Below are 16,460 nucleotides of genomic sequence, written 5' to 3'. Positions count from 1 at the left end.
TTACCGGACAGTGGACTGGTAGACCAGATCTTCTCGTTTCTGGTAGTCCTCCAGGTGGGAGAAGTTGGTGTTGTACATGGCATCGTAGGTGAAGATCTTTTGCTTGGCACTACCCCCCTCTGTCACCTTCAAGGTAACATAATTGATACAATGCAGCTTTTTTTTTTTACTTACCCTTGCTTTTTTCCAACATATTTATTGTTGCAGCCTTGTTAATTGTTTGGTATCATTATATAATCGTATATTAATATTGTAAATATTAATTTCACTACAAATTAATTTTCCCTTAACTGACCAAAAAAGTATAATGTTATCTTAACTCCTCATTCATTCTGCATGTCACACTGCAATCACAGGACATGGCACACAATTATGTCTACACAAAACAGAATTACAGCAACAATTTCTCTTTTATTCACGAAGGCTCGAGCTTTGTCCTTTCTTTTGCCACTATGATCAGTGCTGCTAGACTTGACTTGTTTTGCGAAGGAGCTGGGAGTTGAAGGACTGTCATGATGTGGATTGTAAAATGCACGGCTACATACGTTCACAGTGGGGGAGTTCAGTTAATGAGAGCTTAAGGGAATTTAATGAACCCAGCATCTCTTAAGAATTTAACAACCTTGTTACAGTATATGACATTCCTCTTCCCTTCTGAAAAAAGCTTTGATCCAGAGTGACAGAGTTTTAATTGAAGTGTTAATGGAAAACTGCTCAGAGTTTCTGAGAAGAGCATACTGTACAGTAAAGTGTGCTGTCACTGAAAGTACATTGCTGTATAGAGGCAGTCATTACACTATGACAGATTTATTCAGATTTTTTCTTTAGCCTGTCTCTATAGTTTCATTCTATGATTGCATTTTCAAGCAGTAGTTCCCTCTGCAACAAGGTTGATATAGTGTATTTGTCAGTGTCTTTGAGCCCCGGAAAAGCGCTATATAAATACAATGAATTATTATTATTATTATTATTATTATTATTTTCAAGGCATGTTTTATGCAATCACCCTGCATACCATAACCAGCTAAGACCCAATAAGCACTCTCTTTTAACTGCGTCACTTCAATCACCTATAATATAAAGCTCATAATCAATAATTAGCTCATAATGCTGGTGCACCTGAATGAGATATCTCTTGTTTACTTATATTGTGGAGTTGCCTGCAGTTGTGCCTTGAGTATAGGCATTGAATTAGAGGTGAATGATGTCACAATGCAGGTGGTCAAGACATTCTCCTGGCACCATTGTATAAAGTGGTGAGTTAAAGCGTAACCGTCAATATCTCAGCCTTCTACTCACCCGAAACCACACAATCTCTCGCAGGTTGCCATCCGTCCTGAAATTGCACTTCAGTGTCACTGTGTCACCAATGACGACAGGTGGGAGCGGCTCAATAGCAACAGTTAAATACCCTGTGGTTCAAAGGAAAGGAAATAGGTGAAACCCTCTATGTACGGTACAGTCCCCTATCAAGGCAAGGCAGGGCAAATGTATTTATATAGCACATATTCATACAAATGAATGCAAACTCATAGTGCTTTACATAAAAACATGCAATAAAAGTTTTAAAAGCAATGAATTAAAACAAATCAATCAGTTAAAAACCTAGCCTAAACTGTCAGTATTTAAAATACACTCAATTAAAAGCTTGTTCAGCTTTTAATTGAGTGTATTTTAAATACTGACAGTTTAGGCAAGGTTTTAATTATAAAAGTCTTCAACTTATTTTTAAAAATGTATAAAGACGGGGACCTAATGACCTAATGTTTTATGAAAGCTTGTTCCAGTTTTTTGCTACATCATATCCAAGTTATCATACCCATAATGCAGTACAAGACTTGCCATAGGCATTCAGAACAACTATGTTCATTATAAATTATAAGGAATCTAGAGTTGCAGTAGTATTGAGTTGTTATGAATGCCTATGGCATGTCCTCTATTGCATTATGGGTATGATAAGGCACTGTGCTAACGTTTTAGACATGAATTTCAATAAATGCAAGAACGTTTTGGAGACAAATAAAGGTTTAAAAGTCCTCCTTGCACTACTTATATTGCATGTATGGCAGACAGGAAGTTCACCTTGATTAAATACATGGGGTCAATTGCAAGCAAAATAGAGACGGAGATAACCATTATTATTATATTAGTATTATTTCTATTAGATGACCATATGCTGGTCTCGTTAAATCAGATGCAGGTGTGAAAGAGATGATCCTAGCAACCAAGACTCTCCCGGTGACTACAGCACTATACTTACCATAGTATCCACCTTTGTAATAGAATCCTCACAACTTCAGTATGCTGTACTGAAATAACATGGAAGTGACCTTGACTGCAGTATACAATGTCTCGTACCACACCACGGGCATGTCTCTCCTCAGTTACACTATTTGTTTTTGGCCCAGTCCCCGCGGCATCATGTTCGACCTCAGTATCAACCTTCTAAAGTTACTGGCACCAGGAGCGTTCAATTAGGGTGACCTTTGAATGTACTAAAGTGGTGGGCCCTCTGGTAAGGACGGGACCAGGAAATAAAAGCCAGCTTGTCTCATCAACAAGAACAATTAGATGATTTAATGCTGAGAAGTTTTAATCTCTAGCCGGCACAGCCATTTGAGAACATTGCAAACAACTAGTAACCCTTTGCACTCTGAACATATATTTTATTATTATTATTATTATTATTATTATTATCATCATCATGCTTATTTGGTGAAGGGGAGGACATAGTGAGACCAGTCCTGCTTTACAACATGAAACAGATCATAAATGTGACACGGTCTGGTGATGGTCATGTTGGCAATTCTCAAGTTGTGCAAATGAGCAAAAAGCTTGTAGAAGAATGTGTAATTGAGTCCTATGCAAATCTGAGAACCTATAAAAACAAAGATATTGATTCCAAAATTACATGAACTATTATCCTTGCATTAAGATGGACTCAATTCAACTTATTGAGTGATTGTTTAATGACATTTTAGCATTTTAGGTCATTTTAAGAGTGTCATGGCATAGGTTATGAATACATATGCACATGAGGTGTTTACATTTTAATATATTTGCAGAAATGTATGCATTATTATGGGGTATTGTGTGTGGATTGATGATTGATAACATTTTTAATTTATTTATTCTTAAATTGAGTCTATAACACAACAAAATCTGGAAAAAGTGAAGGGGTATGATGACTTTCTATAGGCACTGTATGTACAAATTGCGAAAGGTCCCTTTAATGTGAAATGAAGATTATATATGTGTTTTGTAATGGTACCAAGCCTCAGCACTGCTTATGTTTGATGATGCGTTTATCACCCATGACCTGCTTTTCACATGCTGCTGAGTGTTATGGCCTGGGACTGAGAACAGTGCAGTCAGGGAGACGCGAGGCCAAGCAGCTGGGAGGCGGGTAAAGGGAGGGGGGTGGGGTGGCTGTAATCTGTTGTATCATACTTGGTTTCCAACAAAGCCTCCCCCCCACCTTCAACAGAGTTGGCCTCTGTATCACTGACATCACCCACTGGATTATTTTTCCCCATGTTTTTCCCCTTAATCCCCTGCAGCTTTCCATCCTCAGACCTAACCCAGACTCCACCAGCGTCCTGCTCCAGATAGGGAATGGGAGGAGGGAGCTGGAGGGGGCGAAAGCTGCATACTGACATTGAAAGGAATAGGGTTAGGGTTAGGGTTAGTACATTAGCATCTCTTTGGTGAGCTATCTAGCAACTCTATATGTGGTATGTTGTATGCAGAAAGGCAGTAAGAGTTCATTCAAATGACAGCAGAACATTTTATTGGACACACTGCCTAAAGAAGTGTTATGTTGCTTTATGAACATATTCTAGGATGCAGTTATGACTACAAAGATGCAATAATTCACCAGAGGCCACAAGGAATGCTCTGACACCATATATCTCAGCGTCTAATGCCATATCACTTTAGCATAAATCATTTTGCTTTATCATAACCTTTACAATGATTGCACATACTGTATGAGGCTTTGTGGACATAGCTCTCCGAGTTAAGTGTTAGCACTGTTGAAGTGATCATATATAACCATTTATGAATGTCTTATGACCGTAGCTCAATTGTCTTACCCCAACAGAACCCAAAATATGAACTTTTTACTCCTATTGTTGTTATATTCTAAACTATATAATTGTAAACAAACACTGTATACTGTAGTTTCAAAACACGTCATTTTGATCTCATGGTTGGTCAGTTCATGCATACAATAGCTCAGTCTATGAATTTGAGAGTGGTTACATTTCCCCAGCCCAATCCCTCAAAGTTTCATATTGTTTTAATCCCAGATTGTCCCTTTAAGGTAAGGTAAGGGTTACGGTTAGGGTTAGGGTAAGTCAAGGGTTGTCCCAAAGGACCCACTTGGCATCTACCCATGATGCCAAATTTGTTGGTTGGTACAAAACTGCTGGTGAGGTTGAGGCCATTGGAGAGGTGGGACAGCGCTTGGATCAATGTTCAGATGAGGGGCAGCCAAAAAACACAGGGGTATGGAGAGACTTTCATCAAAAACTCTTGGTGCCTTGGGCACAGCTTCAGGTGTTTGTGAGTACAGTCACTGAGTGAGTTTGTGAGTGCAGGGGCCTCATTTATAGAACGTGCTTAGATCACATTTTTATCTTACCCGTGTCGTACGTAGAAAACCACGTCAACGTAGTGATTTATACAATTTCAACGTGAGTCAATTTGACCGTGGAAACGATCGTAGCTCTACGTCGAGTATTCATTTGCTTACGCACATTACCTACTGGTTATGCAGAGTTATTACAGGCATGTGAGCCGCACTGGAAAAACGTTGCCTATTGTAATTCATGCGAAGTTTAAGTGGCTCGTAATAAAGTTAACGATGTTGTTATCTGCCGAGAAAATGAGTTTAATTCAAGATTTAAAGGAAACTTTAAAGGGAACTTATGTTTAAGACTGTATTTCAGTCTTCCTTTATATCCCTCCGGAGCTGCCTATCTCCCCTTCAACATGCCTAGTGCGTTCCACAACGGACCTTGCCCGGCCACACGCTAAATTATACTGGAGTTTCTCCGGTGTCTGGGAGTTCGCAAAGGGAGTTCGCAATCATGTTTTCAATGTCACCTGATAAGAATAAGACCATTATATTATTACAGTATAAGCAGCACACGAGTTGAGCCGGGATGAAAACAGTCAAAATCGTCCCCCTTTTAAAACTGCCCTTCCCTCTTTCCATACGTTATGTCATTTATCAATGAACGTGGTATTACTGCTATTTCAAGGTGCGAGGGGGCACGCACACATGCAATGACATTTTTACTGACACTGAAGTCACTGACGCTGAGGGGATACTAAAATTTTCCTCATATGATAAAATCCACCATCCCCCTGATTTTCTTTTACAACTTGAGTAGCCTACTGAGTATAAGCATTTCATTTTCCTGGTTAGTTGTCATGATCAAACGTTACACATGCAACTTACCGAGAAGCCACTCTTCTCTGCCCTCTCCCGCTTCCAGACGAACGCCTACCCTATATTATAGCACTTGTCTTAATTCAGCAGCTATAATTGAGCCTCTATCACTGGGCGTTAATACAAACCTCATTCACCTGCGTTCAATTCCAAGTATATTTGGTATTTATAGAAGGAAGCACGTACGCAACTTTAAACCATCTCAGCCCGTTTTATAAATAATGCTCACGTCCGTTTAGAAAAATTTGCAGTTCTTTGTCTCTGAAAACAATATAAACTCATGTATGTGAACATGTACTTTGAAGACTGTACCCTATACTTATTTTTGACCAGTCATATTCATTAAACCACCAAACAGATCTCTGAGTCTGTCATTTGTCATCTGTATCTTCAAGACCACCACTTTTTAAATATAAAATCCATACACCTCCAACCTTACTGTACCTTACCCCTCTTCCAATTTCTGATCATCATTTTGTATGCTTCTCCCTTCCCCTCAAATCCATCCCCTTCCAGTCAGTCTCTCCCCACACTGTATCCTCTTGTCGCAACCTGCGTACCCTCTCCCCCACCGCTCTCTCTTCCTCTGTCTTATCCTTCCTACCCTCTGTTGAATTCTTATCACTCCTATCCACTGATGCAACCTCCTCCACCCTCCTGTTCACTCTTTCCTCATCCTTCGACTCTCTCTGTCCACTGACCTCAAGGCCAGCACGATCCTCTCCACACTCTCCTTGGCTGTGTGAATCCCTGGCAAACTCGTAGAATAAGGCAGCTAAATGCCAAAAATGTAAATGAAAATGTAAATTAAGTGGAGAAAAACAGACCTCCCTAATGACCTAAACCTTCTCTGTCTCTCCTCCTCAACTACGCCTCCTCTGCATCAGCTGCTAAAGCTTCCTACTACCATTTCAAAATCCAATCCACTGCCACTGCCTAACCCAAGGAAATTGTTCTCCACATGTTCCACACTCCTCAAACCACCTCCTCCCCCCTCCTCCCTGTCTGCTGGTGACTTTGTCACCTACTTTGAAAATAAGTTTGATGACATTGGCAGCTCCTTCTCTCTACCTCTCGCCAACACTGCTACCACCCCTCCCAAACCCTCTGTACTACACTCTGGCTTATCATCTCTTTCCCCCCTCTCCCCTGATGATATTCTAAAACTGGTCACATCCAAGTGGGCAACCACCTGCCCTCTCGATCCTATTCCCTCCCTTCAGCTCCAATCCATTTCCTAAGACCTCCTTCCTATCCTACAACCATAATCTCTATCCACAGGATCTGTCCCAGCTGCCTTTAAGACAGCCAGAGACAAGCCTCTTCTCAAGAAACCAACTCTTGACCTGTCTACTTTCCATAACTACAGACCGGTATCCCTTCTCTCCTTCTTATCTAAAACCCTTGAACGCGCTGTATCTAACCAACCACTATCTCCTTCAGAACAACCTCCTTGACCCTCAACAATCAGGCTTTAAGGTTGAGACACTCTCTCTCTACTGAAACTGCTCTCCTTGCTGTCATGGAGGCCGTCCACTCTGCTCAAGCTTCCTCCCTCTCCTCTGTTCTATTCGTTCTTCTGGACCTGTCTGCTGCCTTCTACAAAGTAAACCACCCACAGAAAACTGAGTATACAAAGTACTTCTACAAAGTAAACTACAGAACTGGGCATCTCTGGCTCTGCACTCTTGGTTCCATCCTACCTGACTGATAGATCTCACCAGGTGATGTAGAGAGGGTTCTGCCTCACAGGTGGCGACACGTGTCTGTGTGTATTGCAGACATTATGGCTTGGATGTCAGCCCACCATCTCAAGCTCAACCTTTACAAGACTGAGCTGCTCTTATTTTATTTTTTTATTTTATTTTTTGCCATTTAGCAGACGCCTTTATCCAAAGCGACTTACAATTACGAATTATTCCCAGGAATAATTCCTTCCTGGGAAAGCCTGCCCTCTCCAAGACTTCTCCATCACCCCATAGAACTCTACTGTGACCTCCTCCCAGACAGCCAGGAACCTTGGAGTGATCCTTGACAACGCCTTTCCTGTGCGGCGAACAACCCAGCGACATCACGCTCCTGTAGATTATTCCTCTTCAACATCAGAAGGAAGGTCCATTCCTCACCAGAGATGCAGCACAACTCTTGGTCCAGACACTTGTGATGTCCCACCTTGACTACCGCAATGCACTTGACTACTGTAATTCACACAGGCTCCCCACCTCCTCCATCAGACCTCTGCAGCTCATCCAGAATGCTACTGCCCATCTGGTGTTCAATCTTCCCAAATTCACTGATTCCCAATGGCAGCTCACATCTGTTTCAAGATCCTGGTGCTTGCCTACCGGACTTCGTCCACCTCGACTGTTCGACTGGCATCGCTCCTCCTGTGGATGCAGCAGTCGCACTACTCGATCATGGCTTTTCACTGTCCTTGTACCCCGCTGGTGGAACGAGCTTCCCACTACTGTCAGGACTGCCAAGTCACTACCTATCTTCTCCAGTAAACTGAAGACCCATTTCTTCAAGCTACCTTAACTGTCCCTCCTAAGACCTCTTTATCCCCTCTACCCCCCTGTACATTTTCTTGACTGTAAAAATCTTAATTGTTCCTTCTTCTAGAATAATGACTGCCAATGGCCCCTGGCCCTAGCATAGATTACTTTTTTTTACGATGACTCACTGGATAGATGATTCACTTACTTAGACAATTGTTGTATGTCGCTTTGGATAAAGGCGCCTGCTAAATGCCAAAAATAAACTGATGTGGTCTGTTCTCATCTCTCTCTCTCTTTCTCTCTCTCTCTCTTGCACTCAGATTCAGAGCAGGCACCATGATGGACAGCTGTCAGTTGCTCTACATTATCTAATAGAAGATGGGTGCACCAATAGGGTGATTCTATCCGCTGATACTAGTGCCAGATTAACAACGCCAGATTAGTAGGCCTAACACTTTACTTTAGATTATACAGTTATGATGGGTTCATAGCTCATTATAACACTGCATTATTAATGTTTTATATCAATTATCTCACGAGACATTTTCTGAGACATTTTGTTGAAAAGAAATCTCTTACAGACAGGCATAACATATATAATAACATAACATAACATACATAACAATAAAAACATTATAAGGCATCGTACATGTCTATAATGAGTTATAGGGCTATTTTTTTACGATGTAGAAAACAGTCTTAGCGGAAACGCAGGGTAGTGGTGGCCTGGCCTAGTGGATAGTGAGTTGGATTGGTGATCAGAAGGTCACGAGTTCCAATCCCACCTGGGAACACCACCACTAGTGTGCCCTTGAGTAAGGAGAGATACTGTCCTTGTAATCTCAAATTCTAAATCTCTTGGGATAAAGGTGTCTACTAAATGGTTAAAATGTAAATGCTGTCGGGGGTGCTGTTGACAGAGCTTAGTGCTGTTCTCAAGGCCAGATGAAAGTGGCATGGCAGCACTTGACCTGTTTATTGCCATAAACACGCCTCTCATAAACACGCCTCTACTTCCTGCTACATCACCCAAGTGACAGCAGACGACACAGCTTTACTACGCAGTGGTATGTTCACCTGTTATCACCTGTTCACCTGTTACCGCCCACACATAATAATTGCCAATATGCATCAGTTTTGTGCTGGCTGAAAATAGAGCCCATAAAGTCATATGTGACGCAGTCTGGTGAAAGGGGGCAGCCGATTTAATGTTCAGACTTTTATTTAGAAAAATGTAAATACATTTCAGTGTTGTTGAAAATCAATCACACTCGCTAGTCAACTAACACAGCTTGTTTTGTGAGCCTGCTAACAATATAAAGTAGTGTTCTAGTTAATTAGGTTGCAGTGGGGGATTACTCACCCAATCCATTGCATTGCAGTATTTTGGCTTGACTAGCGACCGTGTGTTGTGATTTTCAACAACATTGAAATGTATTTCCGTGTTTCCAAATAAAAGTCTGAACATTTTGATTGGTTGCCGACTTGTTACCCCTTTCACCAGACCGTGTCACATACGTGTGTGCCTTACATAGTGTAACCCTAAAAAGTCTAACACTTTATTTTACACATTTAAATCAACAAATCAACACAAAATCATGAAGAAGAATATAACAGTAGAGCAATCTGTAAATGCTTATTCCCTATTGATTTTTTTTTAAAAGGCTTACTAAAACTGGTCTCTTTGCCAAGTATAGTAGCCAATTATAGCCTGATTCTGAATTGTGAGACATTGGTGTGAGACGTTGTTCTGAAACTAGGCTTACACAACAAATAGGCACAGTACAGTAAGTATTAGGTACAGTACAGTAAGTATTAGGTACAGTACAGTAAGTATTTGAAGTCTTCAAGCATTGAATGAGCTACTGCAAAGGTTAGGGTGTGGATGATCCACTGACATCATGAGCATTTTGATCAAGGAAAATACTCTCTCTCTCTCTCTCGCTCTCTCTCTCTCTCTTTCTCTCTCTCTTTCACAAAAATACAGTGAGCAATAAAACCTGTATTGACATGAGTGACTCTTTCCTGCATATTCTTTAGCTTCTGTTACTCTCCTACAGTGCCAAGAAAAAGTATGTGAACCCCAGCACAGTTTTTTTTTTGCATCGGGCCCTGAAATTGAAAAGCTTTTTTGTTGTGTGAATAGGTATGTGAACCCCTAAGTCAGGGTTTTTTGGAATCTCCTTTGTGAGCAATTACAGCTTTGAGACTTTTCAGATAAGTCTGTACCAACATCACACCAGACAAGGCAACTAAATATGTTACTGATTCTTCAAGGTGAATTGCCCAAGCTTTATCAAGATGGTTGGGGATTGTTGATGGACAGTCATCTTCTAATCCTTGTATACAACCTTGAATCCAAGATAATATAGAGCCAAATGCTAATGGAAAGTCACCAGTCAGAGACACTCTTTGAACTCAAATCATGGCACAGGCTCAGACTGCTGCAATGCTTGAATATTAGGGGCCTGCTTTCTACAATGGGTTATTAGCATTTGGAACCTTCAGGCAATATTTAGTATATTTGTATTTTTTACAGAGACATGGCTAACCAAATCAGTATCGATGCTGATATTACGCTTGATGACTACAATGGTCTCTCATATGGGGGGGAAGAAGTGGCAGTGTTGCTGTCTTTGTTAAAAACAGTTTGAAGAGGGAGTTCATTGATAGACTGACAATGACCACAATGTTTTAATATGCTCCAAGATGCCTCATTATACACTCTCTGAGACACCTTGTTGATACAATGTTCTACCCAGTATTTCCTATATTCTTGAGGCTGAGCAGGCACTCAACTATGCTTATTTATGTGGTAGATAAGCATGCTCCAGTTAAAAGGGTAAGAATCAGGATAAAGCAAATCCCTGTACCCTGGAACTCTTCTGAGCTCTCTGAATTAATCAAGGAAAGAACCCTGGCCTGGGCTACGGCCAGATCTACTGATTTAGCTACTGATAGTTCCTCTCCCTCTGTATCTCCACAAGTTGTATCCATTTCTAAGTAACACCTTTAACCAACATCTCATCTCTGCAGGCTACCTATAAGACACAATGATTTCAACATCCCCAATCAGACTGCATTGCCTGAGAGTTATTGCTGTACCTGGTAGCAGTGGCGTACCGTAAGGTGGCGGCGGGGGCCAGATTGGTGGCGGCGGGGGCCCTTTCGCAACGGAGTCCGATGTGTTATTGACGTTGCGAAATTTCGCAATATGCACTCTACATTCTAAATGGTTGACTTAGCAAAAGGTACAAACAAGTGAGAGCAATAGCCTATAACTAAAACCAAATGGTAGACTACATCAGTAGAATGTATTATAAGTAGAAAAGTACAAGCTTTATTTCTTTTAACAAAGTGTGGTGTGCACAGCAGTGCGATATCTGTAAACATACATCTGTAGACTCTCCGCTAAGGGTTGCCAGATGGGATTGAGAATTGCCAACCTAACCAATCTAAAAACTGCTAAATCCACCAAAAACCAGCCAATCTGGCAACCCTGTCTCCGCTGCATCAGAGTCTACTTGTTGCGCAAAATAGGCCATGGTTTTGTCAAATCCTTTGTTGGACATCTCGTTTCTTAAGTCCTGGTATATTGTGGCATTTCTTTACTGTTTGCCATCTAGAATACCCAGGGAGACGCAGACAGCAGAAGTAGAATAGAATAGTGTAGTGGTCACCAACCCGTCGATCGCGATCGACTGGTAGATCTTTGAGACTTTCCCTGTAGATCAGGGGTGGCCAACCCGCGGCGGCTCTTTGGCTGTCTGTGTGCGGCTCTTCAATCCATTCATTAAAAGTGTTGGTGTAGCGCTCTCTCTGACAGGCCGCGTTCGTAAATTCGCCGGAGCGCACACTGGGTTTAACGTCACGTCACGTCTTTGTGGAGCGCAATGGAAAGCCATTCTGCCTGATATGCCAAACATCGTTGGCACATTACAAAGCTTCCAATCTCCAGCGCCATTTCAGCACAACGCATGCTAACATTGACCAGGAGTTTCCAAAAGACACCGAACTTCGCAATGGTAAATTAAACAGCTTGAAAAGCCAGACACAAACACAGACCAAGTTGTTCCAAATATTGGTTAAGCAATCAGAGACAGTGACACTTGCGTCCTATCAAGTGGCCTGGAACATTGCACGTGCTAAAAAGCCATACAATGAAGGAGAGTTTATTAAGAAATGCATCACTGATGTGATGGAAATATTTTCTCCAAATGAAACACTGAAAAAGATGGCCTCAGACATCCAACTGTTACGCCACACCAAGGGACACCAAGGGACAGTGACTTTTGGGGACTTGTCAGCAGAGAGAAGTTTCCTCTTCTCACTGCATGTGCACTAAGAGTGAGTGCCTACTTTGGATCCACGTATCTATAAAAAACGAAAATTTGAAAAAAAAAAAAAAAACTTTAAAGACGAATTTGAATTTGACGTCTTTCTCATTTCCGAGAGGTGTCCAGAAACACCAGGAGCAGTCACATTTGTTTAAGATTGATGTTACAGTTTTTCACGATTGCTTACACACATTTCCTGAAGAAAAGCCTCATTTTCTCTGAACCCTACACACAAACCACAGAAATACGCACACAAAATTCCAAATCCAACACATCCGTTGCAAAATGACACTTTGCCTTCAAAACCATTTTAACTTTTCACAAAATCGACTTTTGTGTTCAGAACTTCAAATGACACACACAGCCATCATAGGAGTAGACACTACTAAGCAGCCAGTGCACACTGATGTGCTAAATGGAAAACACTACCGTTTTAATGGCAAGCACTATATGAATGACTCATCAGGGGAATTATACTTTTGCAGTATAATGTTTTTACAGTAGGCTCAATTATGAAACACACAAATATGCAGTAACAACAGAAGGTTTTATTCAACAAAAGGTCTCATTCTACATCCAAAAGCAAAATGGATGGAAGTAACAGCAGAGAGGAAAAAAACTGCAACTGTGACTGCCAATGGCCCCCCTAGCATGGATACATTTTTTCTGATTTATAGACGATTCACCTACTTTAGACAAATGTATGTCGTAAGTCAAAAATGTCTGCTAAATGTAAACATATAAATGCAATTCCGTTTCCACAAACTTCAAAACAATTCGTTATTCTGTAACTTCGAACTCTGTGCTCCGTCTCATGTTGAGAAGGACAAAATGTGTTTTTATTTTTTTATGCCTCGTTCGGCCTGGCATATCAACTTATCTCCAAATGAAGTTGAACTATTATATGAGAATTTGGGTTGTTGTGTCAATTGCTTCTGGTGCCTTATTGTGTGAAGAGCAGACATTGTAAATTGCACAACTTGTGTGCCTTTAGAGTTTAGCAATTTGAATGATTGTGTGTTCCAGGTCAGGACAATTAGATTTTCCTCGAGAAGATTGTGCAAGATATAGAGAATTGTGTATAGTGTTTTGACAGAAGGGGTGTTTGGAATTGACATCTGAGTGTAAAGCAGAAGATGAGTGAAAAATGAAGAGAACTGTCAGTAGCGTTTCGACAAAAGGGTGGTTTGCAATTGACTTCTGAGTGTTAAGCATGGAAGTGTGTGTGTAGTTCAGCAGAGTTGGTGTAGAGAGTTGATGCATGAGTTACGGATTGTGCACACTGTGTTTTAAGTTTCTGTTTTAGTGTGTTAGCAATGGTGAAAAACTGTAAGAAGTCAACAGGATTTGGATTAGGAACCTCTGGCTCGTATATTTACAGTTTTTCTCTATCGCTTTAATACGTTTTCTCAAAGCATAGCTCATTTTCTCTTAACTCTTAACACAAATCCAAAAACTCACACACAAAACCCTAAACTCCACAAATCTCTTGCAAAAGCAAACACTGCATTCAAAATAATGTTATGTCTTCTCAAAATGAAATGTTGTTGTCAAATGACACACACACCATCAAATGAATAGACACGTGTAACAACAAGTGAACCCAACAATTGAACCCTGATGTGCACAATGGAAAACACTATAATCAGAAAACAGTACTATGATAAGATTATCAGTAGGCCTTTTGCATTTTCAGTGTTACACTACATACATACAGTAGCCCGTTATAAACTGTTATGTTGTCATACTCAAATATAAAACACACACACGTTTTTAAAATTCATTTATGTACACATCTCAGCAATGACAGTTGAATTTGTAAAGTGTTCTTCATACAGAACCAAAAATAGAAAAATGGAAATATATGCATATACTATACACAAAGGCCACAAGACCTCGTCGACATCACAGGCAATGTTCTCCCTGGCCAAGCAGAGGGGAAAGCATCTCCTGGCATGACGAATCCAGCCCTGATATACCCTGATATATTTCAACACTGAGAGCTCACCTTTGGCCCTTTTATTGCTAAAGCTATGATTGCTAATTCAAATGCAATAGGTGTTTGTCCATAGGAGTGTGATTGGTGGTTTGAGTTTAGCATTCTGAATGGTAGTGTTGTCCATGTGAACACAACAGATTATATCAAGGAAGAGTGTGCCAAATGTAGAGAATTGTGTTTACTGTGTTGTTAACTGTGTGGTTTAGAGCTGCAAAATGTGTGATAAGCAAGAAAGGTGTCATTGTGAAGAATTGGTGTGAGATAAAGTTTCAGTTTCAGGTTTTGGTCATTGTGTGTGAGGTTCCAATGTTAGTGTTAAAACTCTAAAGAAAAACTGTAACATGACAATTCTCTCTCTCTGGTACACACCCCATGCATGGACTACGGGTTACCTTTAAAAGCTCACACTCACTTTACTCAATACTAGGGTTAGGGTTACTGCCACCAAGTGCAATACTTACTGCTAATTGTACAGCTAATGGAATGATCAAGGTAGACTGACGTTGGAGCACTTGGTCTCTTAACCTAGTTTTAAGTCCTTTGTTCGGGACCAGCTTATATGTGTATTTTATATTTTGTTGTGTTGTGTTTTTAAGTTGTTATGTTTGTATTGTAAACAGGGCACAGCTGCAAAAGAGACTGTGGTCTCAGTGTGTCTCTCTAAATAAATACAAGTTACATAAAATTCACTCGGTGATAAGCCATTCTTGTGCTGATGTATTTTTCCAACTGAAGAATGAATTTATACCTGTCTCTCCGTGGTTAGCAGTTAGACTTGTGATAGACTGTCTCTGTTACCCTTTTTCCTCTTGATCCTGAACTCCCCCCATATGCCTCCTCATACCATGATGCTGTATCATCATGCTTGAAGCTAGGAATGATGCTGACTGGGTGATGCACTTTGTTCGATTTGCCTCTGATCTAAAGCTTTGTTTTGGTATTGTTTTTTGGCTACACTTAAGCAGTATCACTCAAATGATGTGTGGCAAACTCAATGCAAGTATGGGAAGTCTTTTTGTTTTCTCAGTAATAGTTTTAATCTGGTCTCATACAGTAGGCCAGTTCTGACTGGGATGTTGTTGACACATGGATAGTTTTCTCACATTTTAATATTTAACATCTGTGTCTCTCTCAAAGTCACCATTGGCCTCACTGTGACACACTTACAATGTTTCATTATTCTCTGGTCTGATCTAGTACACATTATCCACTTTTTAATAACAGGGACCTTTCAGAGAGATTAATATTTATTAATAAATCATGTAATCCACTTACTGTCTATTTTTGTGCCACGATGGAGTCCATCCAAGTATTGTGTAACTTGGTAGGATAATTTGAGTGCTTTGTACTCATTTTGGTTTGTCATTGCCAAGGGTTCACATACTTATTCACACAGGTCATTTGGGTTATTCATGTTTAACTATTCCTATACATTTTTTGAAAATCCAAATTGAATACATTAAAATGTCACCCTCCAACGTAACAAAATGTAAAAACTGTATAGTGTTTCACATACTTTTTCTCGACACTGTATGATATAATTTAAATAATATGCAGACAATGAGATCACGGATTTTGATTCCACTTGATATCAATATTCGATAATTACTTGCGTAGGCCTAATAACATTTCCATATTTTTGTTGATGGCTTTTTTGTCAGGTAATTCGAGGCATTTAATCATTTTGACAGTAGATTACCTTTTCAAAGTAGGTCAAAGCCAAACAATAGGCTTTACGCTGAAAAGAATCAATCCCAAACCTGGGTTGTGTAACTAAGCTTGGGACATAGCCACCCTAGGACTTTGATTGCATCAAACATTGAAAGTTACAGTGCGCCTCCTCAAGGAACATTGCATCGTCAACTATTGTAATCGTGCAATAAATTGGTGTTTCCTACTTGAAGCTGTTTACAGGTTATGATTTGTAAACAGTCATGCACAGCCTACAAAACAAAACAAAAACCAATGAATCCGTAAATGCCTGGCTATATAATATAACTATATCATTAAAGTAGGCTGCATACAATTATTTCAAATTCGGAAAGTAAAACTTTGGCACACATCGTGGAGGAGACTGTAATCGAGCGGGAATCTAAAAATAACATTAAAAAGAAAACTGTAATTCTCACACAAATCAGGTTGGCTCTCTTTACGGACACTTACCAACT

At 40.3% G+C, this 16,460-nt stretch overlaps 1 protein-coding gene across 1 annotated transcript in view; it reads right to left on the bottom strand.

The window, feature by feature from the left end:
- igsf21b (immunoglobin superfamily, member 21b) overlaps positions 1 to 16,460 on the bottom strand; it is a gene marked incomplete at both ends in the record, with an annotated part of 67,214 nt that overhangs the window by 50,630 nt on the left and 124 nt on the right. The window contains 3 exon segments of the mRNA XM_080534329.1: positions 5 to 126; positions 1,300 to 1,412; positions 16,456 to 16,460. The exon segment at positions 16,456 to 16,460 is cut by the window's right edge and continues 91 nt beyond it. Of these exon segments, the coding sequence (XP_080390455.1) occupies positions 5 to 126; positions 1,300 to 1,412; positions 16,456 to 16,460 (240 nt within the window).

This window comes from Nansenia antarctica, assembly GCF_963989245.1.
Source record: "Nansenia antarctica genome assembly, chromosome: 6".
NCBI lineage: Eukaryota > Metazoa > Chordata > Actinopteri > Argentiniformes > Microstomatidae > Nansenia > Nansenia antarctica.
Note: the sequence above shows the minus strand (reverse complement) of the source record. Positions and strands in the feature narration are given on the sequence as shown.